Source organism: Colius striatus, chromosome 10 (genome assembly GCF_028858725.1).
Source record: "Colius striatus isolate bColStr4 chromosome 10, bColStr4.1.hap1, whole genome shotgun sequence".
Classification (NCBI taxonomy): Eukaryota; Metazoa; Chordata; class Aves; order Coliiformes; family Coliidae; genus Colius; species Colius striatus.
This window is the reverse complement of record NC_084768.1, coordinates 18,642,650-18,661,768: the sequence shown is the minus strand read 5'-3', so window position 1 is coordinate 18,661,768 and position 19,119 is coordinate 18,642,650. Positions and strand designations below refer to the sequence as shown.

General features: G+C 54.0%; 1 protein-coding gene across 3 annotated transcripts in view; it reads left to right on the top strand.

The window, feature by feature from the left end:
* Nucleotides 1–19,119, top strand: part of CACNA1E (calcium voltage-gated channel subunit alpha1 E) — a 100,351-nt gene that overhangs the window by 62,195 nt on the left and 19,037 nt on the right. For 2 of the 3 annotated variants that reach the window (XM_062004115.1, XM_062004114.1), the window contains exons 19-35: nt 348–404; nt 3,172–3,872; nt 3,948–4,142; nt 4,787–4,946; nt 5,896–6,025; nt 6,556–6,615; nt 6,950–7,056; nt 11,427–11,438; nt 13,023–13,119; nt 14,208–14,368; nt 14,795–14,932; nt 15,495–15,696; nt 15,890–16,054; nt 16,497–16,607; nt 17,616–17,699; nt 17,784–17,909; nt 18,103–18,168. In XM_062004115.1, the coding sequence (XP_061860099.1) occupies nt 348–404; nt 3,172–3,872; nt 3,948–4,142; nt 4,787–4,946; nt 5,896–6,025; nt 6,556–6,615; nt 6,950–7,056; nt 11,427–11,438; nt 13,023–13,119; nt 14,208–14,368; nt 14,795–14,932; nt 15,495–15,696; nt 15,890–16,054; nt 16,497–16,607; nt 17,616–17,699; nt 17,784–17,909; nt 18,103–18,168 (2,572 nt within the window). The remainder of the gene's footprint in view (nt 1–347; nt 405–3,171; nt 3,873–3,947; nt 4,143–4,786; nt 4,947–5,895; nt 6,026–6,555; nt 6,616–6,949; nt 7,057–11,426; nt 11,439–13,022; nt 13,120–14,207; nt 14,369–14,794; nt 14,933–15,494; nt 15,697–15,889; nt 16,055–16,496; nt 16,608–17,615; nt 17,700–17,783; nt 17,910–18,102; nt 18,169–19,119) is intronic. The other variant, XM_062004117.1, reaches the window with a different exon arrangement.

Genomic DNA, 19,119 nt, shown 5'->3' with positions numbered 1-19,119 from the left:
TGAATGCAGGGAAGAACATCTTTGCTGTGTGTGTGAGGGAGCCCTGGCACTGGCTGCCCAGGGAGAGTGTGGAGGCTCCTTCTCTGGGGGTTTCCAACCCCCCCTGGACATGTTCCTGTGTGACCTGATCAAGGGGAACCTGCTTTAGCAAGGGGTTGGGCTGGATGAGCTCCCTTCCAGCCCCCACCGTTCTGTGATTACATGATCCCAGCGATCAGTGGCTGATAGACAAAGAGATGCTGGCTGCCTGGGGCAGGGAGGGCCGGGGGGACACCTCTCTGTGTCACCCACACCAATGGAAGAAGGGGTGAAGGGGGGAATTGAACCCGTTTGTTTTTCCTTCCCAGAAGAGACAGGCGAAGGAGACACCACATGTCGATGTGGGAGCCGCGCAGCAGCCACCTGTATGTGGGCCGCGGGGGCGCGTGTCGTCTGTGGCTCCTGTGCTTTCTGTGCGTCCACGAGACCGGGGCCTAGGCCCGCACCCTCCCCTCCGGCCTCCCCAGCGGGCTGGGGGGTCGTGTGCTGGTGCCTGTACTCAGTGTGACCCTTGGCACTCCTCTGTGTGTGTATGGGGTGGGTTTGTGCGTGCCCTCGTGCTGTTGTGTGTGCCTTAACCCCCTCCGTGAGTGCCTGTGCGCTGTGTGTGTGTATCACTGGGTGCCCAGAGCTGGGCCCTGTGTGTACACGTGTGTGCCCAGGGCTGAGCCCTGTGTGTACACATGTGTGCCCAGGGCTGAGCCCTGTGTGTACACGTGTGTGCCCAGGGCTGAGCCCTGTGTGTACACGTGTGTGTCCATGGGCTGAGCACTGTGTGTACACGTGTGTGCCCAGGGCTGGGCCCTGTGTGTACATGTGTGCGCCCATGGGCTGAGCACTGTGTGTACATGTGTGTGCCCATGGGCTGGGCCCTGTGTGTACACGTGTGTGCCCAGGGCTGAGCACTGTGTGTACATGTGTGTGCCCATGGGCTGGGCCCTGTGTGTACACGTGTGTGGCCAGGGCTGAGCCCTGTGTGTACACGTGTGTGCCCAGGGCTGAGCCCTGTGTGTACACGTGTGTGCCCAGGGCTGAACCCTGTGTGTACACGTGTGTGCCCATGGGCTGAGCACTGTGTGTACACGTGTGTGCCCAGGGCTGGGCCCTGTGTGTACATGTGTGCGCCCATGGGCTGAGCACTGTGTGTACACGTGTGTGCCCAGGGCTGAGCCCTGTGTGTACACGTGTGTGCTCATGGGGTGAGCACTGTGTGTACACATGTGTCCCCATGGGCTGAGCCCTGTGTGTACACGTGTGTGCCCAGGGCTGAGCACTGTGTGTACACGTGTGTGCCCATGGGGTGAGCACTGTGTGTACACCTGTGTGCCCAGGGCTGAACCCTGTGTGTACATGTGTGCGCCCATGGGCTGAGCACTGTGTGTACATGTGTGTGCCCATGGGGTGAGCACTGTGTGTACACCTGTGTGCCCATGGGGTGAGCCCTGTGTGTACACGTGTGTGCCCAGGGCTGAGCACTGTGTGTACACGTGTGTGCCCATGGGCTGAGCCCTGTGTGTACACGTGTGTGCCCAGGGCTGAGCACTGTGTGTACACGTGTGTGCCCATGGGGTGAGCCCTGTGTGTACACGTGTGTGCCCAGGGCTGAGCACTGTGTGTACATGTGTGTGCCCAGGGCTGAGCCCTGTGTGTACACGTGTGTGCCCAGGGCTGAGCACTGTGTGTACACGTGTGTGCCCATGGGGTGAGCCCTGTGTGTACACGTGTGTGCCCAGGGCTGAGCACTGTGTGTACATGTGTGTGCCCATGGGGTGAGCCCTGTGTGTACATGTGTGTGCCCATGGGCTGAGCCCTGTGCGTACACGTGTGTGCCCAGGGCTGAGCCCTGTGCGTACACGTGTGTGCCCATGGGCTGAGCCCTGTGTGTACACGTGTGTGCCCAGGGCTGAGCACTGTGTGTACACGTGTGTGCCCATGGGCTGAGCCCTGTGTGTACACGTGTGTGCCCAGGGCTGAGCACTGTGTGTACACGTGTGTGCCCATGGGGTGAGCCCTGTGTGTACACGTGTGTGCCCAGGGCTGAGCACTGTGTGTACACGTGTATGCCCAGGGCTGAGCCCTGTGTGTGCATGTGTGTGCCCAGAGCTGAGCCCTGTACGTACATGTGTGTGCTTGGCGGTGTGTCTGTTTGTTGGGAAGGGCACGTCGGTCTTCTCCAGGGTGGTTGTGTTGTGGGTTTACAGTACCACAAAGGTTTCAGTCCTCCCCAGGGTACACCTGTAGAAAGAGAGAGAAGCCCAACAGGGCTCCTTCCCCTGCTGCTCCCCAAGTGTTGGGGCAGATGTCCTACCCAGAGTGGGCAGGGGGAGAGGCTGTCCCAGCTGAGTGCAGCCGAGCACAGGGAGGGGAAGGACCTCCTGTGCCCAGTGACAATCTCTGTTGCAAACATTTTTGAGGGCTGTCTCTTACTGAGAAAGACAGGTCTTGTACCTGTTATCTCTTCCCAATCAGGGAATCACTGTCCTCATCACATTGGGAGACCATCAGGTTGGTACCCACAGAGGGCATCTTACAGTTCCTACAGCTTCTTGTCCTCTCCCTTTACCTTCTTGCACCTCTTTTTGTCCCACATCCCTCCCTCAGCAAGCTGGCTCTTGTGTCAGAGTCCCCTGCGCTATCATTTGTACTGTTAGAGCAGCACTACCCCAACAATGAGCCTGGCTGCAAGGAGCTGGTGATGCAGGGACTCCCCCAGTGCAAGGAGGGATCCTTGGCTGCAGAAAGAGGGCATTGCCCAGATTTAGGAAGGTGTCCCCAGGCAATCACACAAGAGGAAGGTGGTCATCCCCTGGCTAGGACAGGACAAGCCAAAGTGCTGGCTGCTCCCAACATGCTTGGCATGCTGCCTGGAAGCTTCAGTTGTGAGGATGCAGGGGCTGGTTCTGCATCAGCCTGATGCCTTTCTGAAGGATTAATACAGTCTCAGACCCTTTTCCAGCCTCTGCTGGCACCAGAAGGATGCTGGAGGACTGGGGTTGAAGCAGGAGCCCAGCCCTTAGCCCTAGGGATGGTATATCCTTCTCCCTGGGATTCCTACATTAAATCCAGGGAACAGTTTGTTCACCGGGATGGGGGGCAGGTGGGATGCTGACTTGTCCCTGTCCCCCGCTGCAGGCGGGAGCGTCGTCGTCGACACCACATGTCAGTATGGGAGCAGCGCACCAGCCAGCTGCGCCGGCACATGCAGATGTCCAGCCAGGAGGCCATCAACAAGGACGAGCCTCCCCTCATCAACCCCCATGCCAGCATCTTCCGCAGGAAGAAACCAGGCGATGGTGTCACCCTGGATAAATGTGCCGAGGAGCAGGGCGGCAAAGGTGAGCGGCCGCCGGCCGAGGGCCCCGAGCAGCCAGCCCCAGGAGCCAACTCCAGCGCTGCTGAGGACAAGAGGAGCCCGTCACCACGGGCCAAGCAGGACAAGGAGCTGTGGCACCAGAAAGTGTGTTATGGGAACTGTGAGCCAGGCGAACAGGATGGGACGGGAGGTGGCGTTGAGGATAGGGCCAGGATGAGGCAAAGCCAGCGGCGCAGCCGGCACCGCAGAGCCCGCATGGAGGGGAAGGAGCCGGGCAGCACCCTGGGGAGCCGCTCGGCCAGCCAGGAGATGGGTCTGGAGGAGGCCAGCCCCATGGAGGGTGCACAGGATGGTGAACGCCAAGGGGACATGGCTGCAGCGGAGGCGCTGATCCAGGGCGAGCCAGAGGCGGGCGGAGAGCCTATCAGGTTGGTACCCAGGGAGAACGTCTTGCAGTTCCCGCAGCTCGTTGCCCTCTCCCCTTATCATCTTGCACCTCTTTTTCTCCCACATCCCTCATGCAGGACAAATGGGGTCCCTCTCGGTGATGCTGAGCTGGTGGGGACCAATGAAGAGGGGACCCACTCACAAGCAGCACCTGAGCCAACTCGGGGCAGCCTGACAGAGCAGGACTGCAGCAGCCTGGACACCAGCGAGCAGGCGCTGCTGGAGAGCAGCCACACGGTCAGCCGGAGCGAGCCCGACCTCTCCTCCGTCACCCCTAACACTGAGAAGGCCACGGAGAGCACCGCCATCATGATCGATGTCCACGACTCCACTGTGGTACAGAGTGAGGACCCATCTCTCTTTCCTGAGCCCCTGTCCCAGCCCTTGGGGACTCTGCAGGGATCAAAAACCACTTGCATGACTTTTCCTATTGGTAACTGTCAACTGCAGGGGGCTTTCCTTGCTGCTCCTTGCAGCACCTCACTCCAGCACCCTGGTTTTGCAGGGGAGCCCAAATGCAACACCAATATGCCACTGTTCCCTGGGGAGCATCTCCCTTCCTCACCTCCTTCTGACCTACCTGTTCACATGATTCCTCCTTCCCCCTTCCTCTCTTCCTGAGCCAAATACTCACATCCCCTCTTTTTCCTAACACAACACTCGCATCCCCTGTTTTTCCTAACCCACCCATAGCCTCTGCCCAGCTTGCTGCTGCTCCAACCCGTTAACAGCATCCTTGCTGTCAAGGTGAGCTGTTTTAAATGCTGTCATTAATTAAACAGCACCGAGTAAGCTGGTTTTGTTAAAACCCCTTTCATCTGCTTCATTCTGGCAGCTCGTCTCTTTTCTTCCCTTCCAATTCGTATCCCCATAACGACACAGGGATGCAAAGCAGAAAGCAGGGGAATTGCATGTGCCCTGGGGTAACAGGGATGGCCCAGGGTGATGTGGGGGCAAGGCTGGGCAAAGGCTCTCACTTTCCTGCAGTTAGCAACAAGACAGATGGTGAAGCCAGCCCCTTAAAGGAGGCCGAGACCAAAGAGGATGAAGAGGAGCTGGAGAAGAAGAAGCGGAAGAAGGAGAAAAGTGAGACGGGCAAAGCGATGGTGCCACACAGCTCTATGTTCATCTTCAGCACCACCAACCCGTGAGACATTTTTTGGGCTGTAGAAGTGTAGGGCTGGGGAGGGCTGCAAGGGGAAGGACCTCTTAATGTTGCTGAAAACAGGGGATCTCCTTGGAAAAGGGGCTGAGTAGGTCCCAAAGAGGCTGCATAGCCAGCTATGGTGTTTCCCAGGCATTGTCCCTCTGTGCCAGCCATGCTCATGGCTTTCTCTCCTGACGGCTGATTGTTAGCTCCGACTTTTATTCTGTAGTTATTTTTCTGCAGTTTTCTGCTTCCCTGTAGCTCTTGCCCAGCTCCAGCAGCCTGGAACAAAAACACCCGTTTCTCAGGGTCTCTCTCAGGCTGGCTGTGGGATGTCTGGGGGACAGATACCCCATTCTAGCCCTGACTATTTGCTGGAAGAGCTGAGGAAATCATAGAATCATTTCCATTGGAAAAGACCTCTAAGATCATCAAGTCCAACACCTCACTTCACCCTGCCAAGCCCACCGATAACCCATGGCTCTAAGCACCTCAGCTACACGGCTTTGCAATGTCTCCAAGGATTGGGGCTCCTCCACCTCCCTGAGCAGCCTGGGACAGGGGCTGACAACCCTCTTGGGGAAGAAGTTCTTCCTAATCTCCAGTCTAAACCTCTCCTTGTAAAACTTGAGGCTATTTCTTCTCCTATCATTCATTACTGGGGAGAAAAGACTGACGCTCACCTCACTACCTCACCTGACCTCATGTCGTGTAGTTGTAGAGAGTGATGATGTTTCCTCTCAGCCTCCTCTTCTCCAGGCTGAACACCTCCAGCTCCCTCAGCTGCTAAAACAGGTCAGCAAGCCCAACTCACTCTTTGGCTCCCTTGTTTTGCTCTTCAGATATCACTGCCCATTTTTCAGCCCTGGAAGCAGAGGATGTTGGCTGGGTTTGACAGGGGGGCCGTGTGTGTGGCATGCCAGGGACTGAATGGGCTATCTCCTCTCAGGGTGCGGAGGGCTTGTCACTACATTGTCAACCTGCGCTACTTTGAGATGTGCATCCTCCTGGTGATCGCCGCCAGCAGCATCGCCCTCGCCGCCGAGGATCCCGTCCTCACCAACTCCGACCGCAACAAAGTGATTGCAAACCTCCCCCGCTCTCCCCATCCCCCAGGCAGAGATCCTGTGGGATTTTAGCTTCTGTGGTGGGGCACATCTGGGGGACAGATAAGAGCACTCGGGGGCAGTGCCATGGGCTCTGACTTCTTCCCTATCACCTTCCTTTAGGATACCCTGGAAATCTCTCTCAGGCTCCCACACACAGTGTTTAGAGCCTGGGGAGCAGACCAGGGCACCTCATTGATAGGAAAGTAGCTTAAAATGGGGAGATGTTGATGTGCATGGGGACTGGTATGGGGGAGCATGGTTCTGGCTCTCAGACTGATTTCAGAGTTGTTTGCACCATGCATGGGAAATGTTTCCTGCCTACACAGGCTGAGTTTATGGCTGTCCTGAACTCTTAGGCAACAGGCTGGGTTTGGGGAAAGGAAGCCAACCCTTTGGTCAGGCGATCCTCAATGTGGGGTGGTATCAGGGTCTGGGTGGGTGCTGGTGTGCCTGTTTGTTTGGCAGTGGCTGCAGAGCACCCGTGTCCTCTCTCTCTGCAGGTCCTGAGGTATTTTGACTACGTCTTCACCGGGGTCTTTACCTTCGAGATGGTTATCAAGGTAAGGGCCCTTGCACACTGGTGGTGCTGATGGAACCATGTCCTGCAGCATCCTTGGAGCAAGTGGGAAATCACTCATTTTTTCAGTTGTGAGCCTAAACTTGGATGATGGAGACTTTAAAACCACTGGTTCTTAGTGGTGGGAGTTGAAAATGCTCAATGCTGCTTTTGACAGTCTGTGGGCTGCTAAAATGCGATGCTGCTTGATATATACCTGGGGTGCAGGGACAGGTCTGCTACAGCCAGTCCCCAGCATATCCTACCTGCAGCTTCCTTCACTTGGTGGCCAAACTGTTCACTCCCTGCCTGTTTTCCTTACCTTTTCTCCAATCCAGATGATTGATCAAGGCTTGATCCTGCAGGATGGCTCCTACTTCCGAGACCTCTGGAACATCCTGGATTTCATTGTGGTGGTGGGAGCGCTGGTGGCTTTCGCCTTGGCGTAAGTGGCTGTTGTCAGCTCTTTGCCTTCCCTTGGCCAGGGTGGGAGGTGGATGCAACTCTGTGTTATGGCTACTAGACCCTGATTATGTGGGTTTGGTTTTTTTCTTTCTCTGCACCCTTCTGCTCTGTTTTTGGGATGGCTTCTGGGAGCAGTGTGTGGCTGCTCCGGAGATGTAGTTGTTCTTGTTTATCAAATAAGCAAGCAGGCAGAAGGCAAGGCAAGGCAAGCTGGAGATGTTAGGAAGAGGCTGACATTGAAGGTAGACTTGAAGGAGGGCAGAAGAGGCTGTTAGAGAGGGCAAAAGACCTCAGGATAGCAGAGCTGTAGTTATACACCTGCTATACATTCCAGGGCTCACAGACACAGCAAAAGAAGCAGACTGCCAAGTGGAGCTGCCCTCTGAACAAGTTTGTGCTGGAAATGGTACCCCCAGCTGGTGGCTCTTCCCCTGCTCCAAGGGTGACTGTTGCCCTGGAGCCCTGCTGGGATGGGGATGCAGCCAGTGGGGCTTGTGCCCACATGCTCTGCAGCATCACGTCGAGGGCAGGGTGCTGCATGCCTACTCTGTGGCGTGTTCTTGCTGAGCATTGCTTTGCAGTTGGGCTCTGGTACCAAGGCTGTGGCATATGCGTGTGAGTCCTCTTCCACAGAGTGGCTTGGTGTCAGTGATGCCCATGCCACATTGGGAAGAAGCATCCAGGGATGTCTTTTGTGCTGCTCTGCCCTCCTCTGTGCTACCGGCTGAGGCAGGTGTTGCAGTGCGAGCCTGGGGAGGGATGTACTGACATCCAGGAAGCAGAGGAGGGGCACCCGCTGGTCCCTGGGGCCATGGTGCCCTGTCGGTGCCTCAGGAGGGAGAAGAGAGGAGATGCTGTGGGTTTGTCACGCTGTTGTTCTCTCTTTGTGCCTTTGACACTGGCGGCCATGGCGTTAGTGCTGGTGAGAGACTGGAGCCCTGTCCTTGTCCACAGCTCAGGTACTGTGCGAGGCTCTCGGGGTGCCTGGCGCCGAGCCCTGAGGTCGCTCGATGGATTACAGCCCGTAATCCATCCCTCTCATCTCACCCCCCCTCTCAGCTGGGTGCCAGCTCTTTCCCTTTGCTCTCACACCCTCCTCAGCTTGTTGCTTTTGCCTTCCTCACCCTCCTCACCCCTTTCCTCGCCTGGTGCTTTCAGCCGCTGCTCTCTCCTGGGGAAGAGCACGGGAGAATTCAGCTGGCTCAGCACAGGGGTGAACAGCCCCTCGGCATGGGGGTGGGGCTAGCCGCAGACCCTGGCATGGGCAAAGGGTGCAAGGCAGATCCACTGCCTGAGGACCTTGCTCTGAGCCCCTGGGAGGCCACCCAGGCCACCACAAGGAATGGATCAAGCATCTCTGGGGTCTGGCTGATCCCTGCCTCCTCTGCCAGAGCAGGTCCTCAGAGCATGTCTGGGGGGACTCAAGGGCATCAGCATCCTGAAGATGCGCTGGGCATTTTGAGGAGCTTTAGGAGGTCAAGGAAGCCTTTTTCTTCCAATGCATCTCACATCAAGACTTTTTGATGGCAGAAGCAGCATAAGTTGATGGCTCAGCCTACTCCTGGGTGGAGATTCCCTACGTTCCAGTCGAGAAGCCCCTATGCCCCTTCCAGCCCCACTTGCCACCTGCCCACCTCCATCCAGCCTCCCAAGGGAAAGACAGATCCTTTTGGGCATGGGGCAGCTGAATTCTCAAGGGTGGGCATCCCCCTCGGCTGCAGCACTGACCCCTCTCCCACAGAGAAGGCCTTTGCATCTCTCCCTCCGTTTGCAGCAAGCATCTGTTTCTCCTGCTCACTCTTGTAGCCGTAGCTGGGGAGATACTGAGTTGCTTGTGTTGTGGATGAGGGCTCTTTATAATGTAAACCTGCAGGATTGTCCCTCTCCCCCACGTCTGACAGTGGCTCCTGCTGATGGAGATGATCTCATGGCTTCGAGGGTGAGGGGAACAAAGGCACTGCAGTGATTTCCAATAGGTTTATACATTATAAAGCATTTATAAGAACACCTGCCTCTCCCCTTGGCAGCCCATCACCACTGCGGCCCAGGGAGCTGCAGGATGTTCATCAGCTATAAATGTCCCAACCCACTTCCCTTCCCCACTCCTGGTCTTGAGAGAAAAACTCTGGTAGTGATGTTTGAATCCATCTCCTTTTCTTCTCCTTCTGTGAGGTCTTTGATGTGGTGGCTGGGGTGGGGTGGAGGCGATTGTCCTTTCTCTACCCTTCCTCACCTCTGAAGCGCTGGATGGGCAAAAAGCGATTATGTGTCTGAGAGCAGCTGGTGACCGGGTCCAGCACTTGCTGATTGAAGAACTGCTGGATCATGCTGTGCCACTTGGGTTTTCTGCCCCTTTTTCCTCCCCTTTGCAGTTTGATTTTCCTGTGAGGGTCCTGAGTAGCCATGGATGCAGCAGGAGGTCTCTGTCACCAGTGGTGCCACCATCATCTGCTGTCTGTCAGTGCCACAGGAGAATCATCAATAAGCAAGTGGCCACCCATGTAGCTGTTTTCACAGAATCACAGAATGTTGGGGGTTGGAGGGGACCTCTAGAGATCATCCAGTCCAACCCCCCTGTTAAAGCAGGTTCCCCTCGATCAGATCACACAGGAACGTGTCCAGGTGGGTTTGAAAACCTCCAGAGAAGGAGACTCCACACCCTCCCTGGGCAGCCTGTGCCAGGGCTCCCTCACCCACACAAGTGGAATTGGCTTCAAGTGGAACTTCCTGTGTTCCAACTTGTGTCCGTTACCCCTCGTCCTGTCACTGGGCAGTACAGAAAAAGACTGTCCCCATCCTCTCAGCACCCATCCTTTAGGTATTTTATAAGCATTGATAAAGTCCCTCCTCAGCCTTCTCTTCTCAAGGCTAAACGGCCCCAGTTCCTGCAGCCTTTCCTCATAAAGAAGATGCTCCAGTCCCCTCAGCATCCTGGTAGCCCTGCACTGGACTCTCTCCAGCAGTTCTCCATCTCTCTTGGGCTGGAGAGCCCAGAACTGGACACAGGACTCCAGATGAGGCCTCACCAGGGCAGAGTAGAGCGGGAGGAGAACCTCCCTTAAAGGATAAGCCTCCAGTTGTGGCTTGTTCACTGCCTCCTCAGAGCCTGTATATCCCAAGCAAGAGATTGCCTCAGCTCATCTATGGCTCTCCACATGCAGAGCAAATCCATCAGTCCAGGCACAGCCTAAATAAAAAGCCTGATATAAACTCATAGGCCTCCAAAGGGTGCAAAGTAAATTAGCTGAAATAACCAGATACGTAACTAAAGACCCTGCTTGCTTTGGCCTCCCGTGGCATCCTGAGGAGGCGTTGTGCAAAGGAGCCGCTCTGCAGAGCTGCCAAGGAGGAAAGGTTGGTGGGAAGGTTTGAGTAGTCAGTGTGTAGCCTTTGTCATCTTACCTAGTGAGTAAGGGCAGGAGTTTCTCCACCCAGAGGTACCCAGCGAATATGCCTCTTTGCCAAGCAGCTTCTCCTTGCGCCTGTTGTCCCCTGTGTCTGGAAGCAAGAGGAATCCCTATATACTAGAAAACAACTTGGTGTGAGGCTGGGTAGGACAGAGGTCTGATTTCCCACCCCAGAAGCACTGCAGAGTTAAACCTTCACCTTTCCACACACCTTCCGCTTTGCTAAGGTGCAGCCAGGGCCTGGGGTTATTTTTAGGGTTTCTATGAGATGTTTTTTTTCAATGGCTTTGCCTTCAGTGCTGAGCCCTCTGCGTGCACATGGCAAGGACTCAGCTCAAGCAGGGGCAGAAGTTTGGTTACAACCAACCAGGGACTTTGTAGACCATCTTGGCTTGTCTGAGCATGGGGCCTGCTGAGTTGCAGGAGATCCCATGCTACAGCTTGGGCTCTTAAACAGTGGATTTCTTGATGGAAGTGGTTTAGTGGAGTTAGCCTGTTTGGATAGGAGTTATTGTGGCCTTGCAGGTAGGTTCTCTCGGAGGCACCTGCCTTTGGCTGATTGGGACCAAGCCTCAAGGTCCCTCCCCAACTCCTGGCCACGGATGACCTGCCCACTGTCACTCACTGACCTGCCCACTGTCACTCACTGTCCTGCTCTCTGTGGGTTTCTCTTGCAGCAGAGGTTGCACTATGTATCCCCCTCCCAAAACCTCCAGCAGGGAGGGCAAAGGCTCTCTTTGAGGCTCTCCTTAGAGACAAGTCCCATCCTGGAGGACACAACGTGGTCTACTCATTGTGCCTTTCAACCCAGGCATGGGCCTGAGAGGCTGCAGCCATTCCCATGCGGTTCCCCTGATGCTATTCTCACTTTTTTCCTCTCTCCTCTCTTTTTCCCTCTCTCTGCTGGGGCTGTGTGGTGGCTGCCGGGATGAATCGCCGACAGGAATGCGTTGGGGTAACTATGCTGTTTGGGGAGCACTGGGGGGATGGGTGCAGGTGGGTGTCAGTCTGTCCAACAGCTCTGCTGACCCTCAGCAGCGTTCCTGGAGAGCAGCACACGCTGCTTAGCATACCCCTGCATTGTCTTTGGGTGCAATCAAGGTGCTGTGCTCCAGGGGAAAAAAAGTGCAGGGGGAATTATCTTTGCCAGTGTTGCAATCCTTTGCCTTCGGAGCAGGGTGGATCTCAGTGTCTGTGCAGTACCCTGAGATGGTGTGAAGCATGCCCAGGGAAGCAGGGGTGGCCACTGCAGAGCTGAAGGCTCTACCCCAGCCAGGGGCTTTGCCTGTGCTGGAGCTCCGCAGAGCCTGCAGCTCAGACATCTTCCAAGACCATGAGAGGTGGCTTGTGTCAAGCTCAGGAGGCTGGGGAGAGCTCAGCCTTGGCCACAGATACAGCAAGGCTGGGCTTTCCTCCAGGCATTATCCAGTCCTATATCCCAGATCTGTGTTAAATTCCAAGCAAATCCACAGGAGATTTCCTGAGTTTTGAAGAGGTCCCTCCTCAGCAGATATAAGCCGCCAAAACTGAGTTGTTCTTGGTGGCAGCTTACACCAGCTGAGTGCTGCTTTCAAATCCTCACCTCAGCCCCGAGTCAGATGCCCCAGATGTTTATCCAGGTCCTGACACTGAGCAGAGCCAGAGACAGGGGGTTCAAAGTGAGTCCCGGGACTGTTTGTACAGTTGCTTCCCATGTATTTATTGGACTGTGCTCCTGGGGAGGACTATCAGTGGTTTTGTTTACATTTCTGAAGGATTAAGTCCATTGTTGTGCTCCCTGATGCATTAACCCTCACAAAGGAGCTGTGTCATCTGGAGTATCTTGTTCTAAGTATTTTCCTTGATGGTTTTGAGTGGATACAAACTGTGCCACCTTCACTATGGCCTCTCTGCTCCAGTCTAAGATTCAATTAATGGGCTTTAGTTAAAAGACAAGAAAAAAAATCCCTTGTATTGTGATTGGGATTAGTCACCATATTCAAGAAATGAGGCTCATGAGGAGTCTTAGTGCTGCTTTTCTAAATAATCCTAATAGTAAACTCTGCCTCTCTCAGCTGACATGTGGCAAGTGCAGTCCCAATCGGGAAAGGGAAGAAAGGGCTGAGTGGTTGTGAGATGGAAGACTAAGCTGACCAAGTTGGGTAGCAGTGATGGAACATGGCAGCAAGCCCTAAGAGACAGCATCTGTGCAAAGAGACCAAGCCCAGAGCAGGTGCTTCCCTTGGTGAACATAAGGACCATGAATCCCAAGTTTAAACCAGGAAGGACATAGCCCTCGTTGAATGCATCTCCCTTGTTCTGTTAGGAATTTCTTGCAACCAGTAGTCAAGGTATAAAACAATTTGCAATGGTGGAGGCCTTTTGCAAGCCCCATCTGCAAATGGCAGGTGTCTGCAGTAGGGAAGCACTTGTCGAGTGTCTCCCTTGGCTTGGGGACAGGGGAGAGGGCAGCTGCTGAAAACCCCCTGAGCATCCAGCCCCAAAGTTATTGTGTCTCTGTTTCATTTTTGGGTACGTGTGCCTCTCTCCAACATGGTAGGACTAACAAGGGCCGGGATATCAAGACTATCAAGTCTCTCCGTGTACTACGGGTCTTGAGGCCCCTGAAAACCATCAAGCGGCTGCCCAAGCTGAAGGTAATGATGCCCATCTGCTGCCTCACCTCTGTGTTCTCCAGCATGGACTGGTGGGTGCAGGGACCACGTGCATTCTGAGCAATGATCAAGTAGTTTTCAAAGCATTTGCTGTGCTTTAGGAGCCCCGTTTCCAAACACGACACCCTTCAGGCTGCTTCATATCTGGAAGTGCCATGAGTTATTGAAAGCAAACCTGGATCTCTGCAAGGTGTCAGAGTTTGTTCCTCTGTTGGGGAAAATGGGGCTGGAGGGAAGACAGCAAAGCCCAGATGCAATCCTGATAAAACAGGCTGCCCTGGCTTTGGGAAAGCTCAAATCTCTTTCCAAAGTTCGTTATCTTTCCCACCAGAGCAGCTTGCAAATGACTCGGGGTTTTGTGTGCTGTGCCATCACTGGAGGGGGGATTCCCCATCTCTATAGAGGGATTATTTAAGAAGCACAGATAGGATTATGGATTTCACTGCTTTAGCCAATGGAGTATGGAGCCAGAATGGAGTAAGAGACTGAGAAAGCTCTGAGTTTTATTTGACTGATGGATGGCACCCCAGACACATGACTTTTGACCTCAGCTGTTCTTCCCAGTCAGTGAATGGATTCAGACCATGTCAGGGCTTTACCAGGAAGCGTGGATAAGGACATTTGTTTCTTTCTTAAGGTGCTACGAGAACCAAGGCTAAGAGCACAGCTTGGGAGGTGCTGCTATTGCAAGCAGAGGGATTCACTCTGCCTTGTTATTGGGATGATGGAAAACAAAGGACTGTTTACTTGTTGGTCCTGAGTGATACTAATCGCATCCTGGGCAGTCCCTTATCTGCTGCCCTGGTTGCAGAGAACACTGGAGAACATAAATATCTATCCCTGCTTCTGTCTCAGGGACTGCTCCATGTCCATGTGTGTACAGAGGGGCACTCCAGGTGTTAAACCTGCTGATAAAATAGCCCTTTGCCTAGGTGAAGGCCCATTTCTTTTCTCCTTTTCACCCCAGGAGTGGGAAACGTCTTCCCACATGATAGTCTTGAGGAAGGTTTTGGTCCTGGCCTTTGCCAAGACTGTGGGTTGCCCAAAGTGAGCTATGCCTTCTCCTGCAGGCCGTCTTTGACTGCGTGGTGACTTCCCTCAAGAATGTTTTCAACATCCTCATTGTCTACAAGCTCTTCATGTTCATCTTTGCTGTCATTGCCGTCCAGCTCTTCAAGGGGAAGTTTTTCTACTGCACGGACAGCTCTAAGGACACGGAGAAGGACTGCATGTAGGTGCCCCATTCAGTAGGTTGGATGCTGCTGACACCTTTCTGACAAAGGCAGGGTTGCTGGGTAATGTCATCTTTGGGTTCCCAGTTAAGTCCTTGGTCGTGACTCACTTTTGGCCATAGTCTCTTGGAGTAGATGGTGTGGACTGTCTCTATTGTTGTCAGGGCTGTGCATCCTTGCATGGGGTAGGGGATGCAGAGCTCTGTATTTTCCTCCAGGTTTCTTTCTTCCTTCTCTCTTCCCTTTTGCTTTCCCCTTCTCTCCTGCCCCCCGATTGTTATCTAGCCTTCCCCTGTTTCTCCTTCCACCTTGCAGGAAGAGGATTCCCTCAAACCCCTCCTGCTGCCCTCCTCAGGGTTTAAAAACACTGTCTCATAGTCTGGCAGCATAAAATACCAGGTCACCATTCTCTCCCAACCTTGCAGAGGGAACTATGTCGACCACGAGAAAAACAAGATGGAAGTGAAGTGCCGGGAATGGAAGCGCCATGAGTTTCACTATGACAACATCATCTGGGCTTTGCTCACCCTCTTCACAGTCTCCACTGGCGAGGGTTGGCCCCAGTGAGTATTCTGCTCCATCCACTCCCCTTGAAGCAGAATGGGCATGTCCCCACTGGGGTTCTTGGGTTAGTAACTGGCTACATCCAGGTGAGGCTGAGAGAAATTGTTTGGCAGTGAGGCAGAGAGGAAGGACAAGAAATTATATCAGGGCAAAAGAGTTTTAGCCCACATATGAGACTGGGACTATGGCTAGGGTTAGTTTCTTCCTCAGGGGTTGAGTGATGGATAATCCCTTCTCCTGTATGACCCTGAGGTATATCTTAGCTCAAGTTCGGAGATGACTATAGGACTAGCTCTTCATGCTCATGTGAGCTTGTGCAGTTTCCTTCTATATGAAGCACTGGAAAATACTTTTTCTGTCAGGGGTACAGGTAAAACACTTTAAAACAAGCTGCAACCACTTAGAAGGGTTGTCCTTGTAAAGCAGATTAAGGCAGAGGATTGTCTTATCATTGATACAACTGTGTACAGCTGGCCAAAGTGAGCCCCATGACAAGTGCCATGTGGTGGCAGCCCTGATGGGCATATCTCTGGTTGCTTTCCTTCACTCCTCTGCCCACAGGGTGCTGCAGCATTCGGTGGACGTGACGGAGGAGGACCGTGGGCCCAGCCGCAGCAACCGCATGGAGATGTCCATCTTTTATGTTGTCTATTTTGTGGTCTTCCCTTTCTTCTTTGTCAACATTTTTGTGGCTCTCATCATCATTACGTTCCAAGAGCAAGGAGACAAAATGATGGAGGAGTGCAGTCTGGAGAAGAACGAGGTATGGTCTGAGGAGGGAGAAAGAGGTTGTTTTTATGAGTTTTCTGCAGAATGGGAGCCTAGGGGTCTCTAGATGTTGAAAACGTGTTAGAAACCTGTGAGCCACCTCCCTGTCCAGCCTATGTAAAAGTGTGGCAGCCTCTATCCCTCATGTTATCATCAGCCAGGGCCTGATGCATGTTGTTTTGTTGCAGAGGGCCTGTATTGACTTTGCCATCAGTGCCAAGCCCCTGACACGTTACATGCCCCAGAACCGACACACCTTCCAGTACCGGGTCTGGCACTTTGTGGTCTCCCCATCCTTCGAGTATACCATCATGGCAATGATAGCCTTGAACACCGTGGTGCTGATGATGAAGGTGAGCCCTTCAGAGTGAGCCTGTCCTGCTTGGAGCAGCAGGGACAAGGAGGGTTGGTCAGGATGTGACTGGAGAGTGTCGTGGTTGTTTCTAGGAGGTGCTTTGAGACAGAGTCTGAGCATATATATATTCACTTAGGATAGTCACTTGAAACACCAACATGCCCCAAAATAGAGGCAAGAACTTCCCTAAATGAGATGACCCAAATCATTTGGATCTCTTAACTACTGGAAAAAAAGAAGGATCTGGATTTACTCTGTGCTTCCTTCTTAGAAGGAGTGGCAGCTCCTCTGGGAGAAGGGGGGAGAAGGGAAGGAAGAGATGGTCTTGAGGCACCCAGGGCAAAGAACGTGGACCACTGCAGGTCTTCCATAGCGCAGTCATCAGCTGGGAGGCTGTCAGGCCCTTCTCCTGGCTAGCAGTGTCTCTCTCTTTCCGTCAGTACTACTCTGCTCCATACACCTATGAGCTGGCCCTGAAGTACCTGAACATCGCGTTCACTATGGTGTTCTCCTTGGAGTGCGTCCTCAAGATCATCGCTTTTGGCTTCCTGGTGAGTGGCTGCTCCTGTTCTTGACAAGGGTGTTAATTTGGATGCTGGCAACACACAGATCACAGAGGGAAGGTGTTAATAATGCGAGGTTGTTGCTATTTCTTTTGGGTCCCAGCCTAAGAGCTGCTTTTAAGTTGGAACCACTCCTGTGGGTCTCGTTAAACACTGTTGGATGTCAGTGAGGGAGGTAAAGCCATATCGTTGCTTTACTTTTTGAGTTTCTTTTGTGGCACTTTGGTGCCTGGACCATGTACACCCTGTGCAGCTGCTCTGCTAAAGCCACGTGCTACTGGAACCACGCTAGTGGCTATGGTCCCTTGCCTCTGACAGCCACAGGATGCTGGTGCATTGCTGGTCCTTGTGCTGTATCAGCTGCACCAGACCAGACCAGTAGTGAGACCTCCTTGCCTAATTTACAGTCCTCAGGTCCTCTGCTGCTCCCTTAAGTACTGAAGGCACAGATTGCTTTTCCTTCAGCTCCTCTTTGCCATTTATGAGCAACTCTCTGATTTGCTCTTTTGTAGTTTCTTTCCTGTTTTGAACTCATACTGGGGGATGGAGTCCAGTAGCAGGAGGGTTTCTAGCCAAGTTCCCTGCTTGCAGTGGTGTCAGCCAAGACCATGTCCAGACTTGCACCAGCTGCTGCACAAACAGTGGGTGCAGAGGTGGGTCTGGGTGCCCACAAGGAGGAAAAAGCAGCCTCCTGGCTTTTAGGGTTGATGTGATGAGCTTGACCAGTGGCTGTGGCTACTTTTCCTGCTCCCATTCACTAGTGTGGCTTGTTGGATGCGTGAGTTGTCTCCCAGGATAAGATGCTCACTGCAGACACACTCAGGTCTGTCACTGCCTCAGATGCAGGGCAGTGCTGCAGACTGTGGCTGCGTACAAATGGGTGGCAAGACCTCTGCTGCTGTTGTCCATGAGCAGCCTTGGCCCGTGCCCCAGTGTCCTTCAGCCCTGCCATCCCCCAGCTCAAATCTATGCTCTCTTTTATCCTTCCTTTTGCAGAATTATTTCCGGGACACCTGGAACATCTTTGACTTCATCACAGTAATCGGTAGCATTACAGAGATCATCCTCACAGACACCAAGGTAAAGCAGGGGCTGGGAGCAGTGGGATGTCCCATGTGGGGTGGGGGCTTCCTGCCTCCCTCTGACCCTCTCATCTCCTCCCAGCTGGTCAACACCAGCAGCTTCAACATGAGCTTCCTGAAGCTGTTCCGGGCTGCTCGACTCATCAAGCTGCTGCGCCAGGGCTACACCATCCGCATCCTGCTCTGGACATTCGTGCAGTCCTTCAAGGTATGTCACGTGTGCCTTGTGCTCCTGCCAGGCCACGGTGCTGGGGTGCTGCTCCCAACTGCAGGCTGTTGCTGAAGGCTCCTTGGCTTCTAGGAGAGATGGATCGGCACAGCTTACCTGCTTCCTGTGCTTTTTGTACTCCTCTGGAGCTGGACCTGTGCTAAATGAGATGACTCATTTGCTTCTCTTGCAGGCCCTTCCTTACGTCTGCCTCTTGATCGCCATGCTCTTCTTCATCTATGCCATCATTGGGATGCAGGTGAGTGCAGACATCTTGGTGCACATCCATCCCTCTGACACGCTGCTCCAGCGTCTCCTCAGCATTATGCACAGCAGCCAGCTTTGTGCCTGCCTGTTGTTGCTTTTCCCAGTCACCCTGTCTGGGAAGATCCCGAGGGTGGAACAGCTTATTTGAGAGCTGCGTACCCCAGGGGAGCTGCCACAAGCTTGTTCAGTCAAGCTCCACAGCAGCCTTCCCTACTTGTACCCATGGAGATGTGGCCTTGGGGACTCAGCTGGGCATCCTGTGTGGCAGCTACTTGCAAATCGCCACCTCTCCATTTCACAGGCACTTTAATTTTATAAATGACACCCTGCCTCCAACTCCTTAGCAGGCCCCAGACATTGATTCCATGCCTGAGGGACCTGGTGAGCAGCCTTCTGCCTTTCCCATCCTGTGGGCTGGATCACAGCTGTGATTCCCGCAGCCTGCCATCCACCTTGTCCCTCTCTGAAGGGATGATCTGCTTGGATTCTTGTGCTTAGGGACCTGTGATGACCTCCCAGATGGTGGGAGCTCTGCAGGGCATGGGAAGATGGGAGCTTTCCAGGCTCCAGCTGGTAAATAAGAAGCACGTGAGCTAAACCCCTGAGCTCGACACGTGCCGCGGGGCTGGCTCGGTTCTGCAATGACTAAATCCCACGCTGAAGATGTGACAAGGCGTCTTTGACGCCGAACGCTCAGGATGTGGTGCTGCCCAATGAGCGAGCTGCCACAGCACCCAACACCTTTGCCAGGCAGATATGGGGGAGGCAGTGGGCCCCCCTGCTCAGGCTGCTTGGCAATGCTGCTGTTTAGTCCCTTCCACCCCCTCTTTCCCACCCCAAGAGTCCCGGGGCTGGTTTGCGCCTCTCTGCCCTCAGCGCCGGCTCCAGGTGTTCTCCGTGCTCAACAGCCAGCCTCTGACTCAACCCTCTTTCCCTGCTGTGT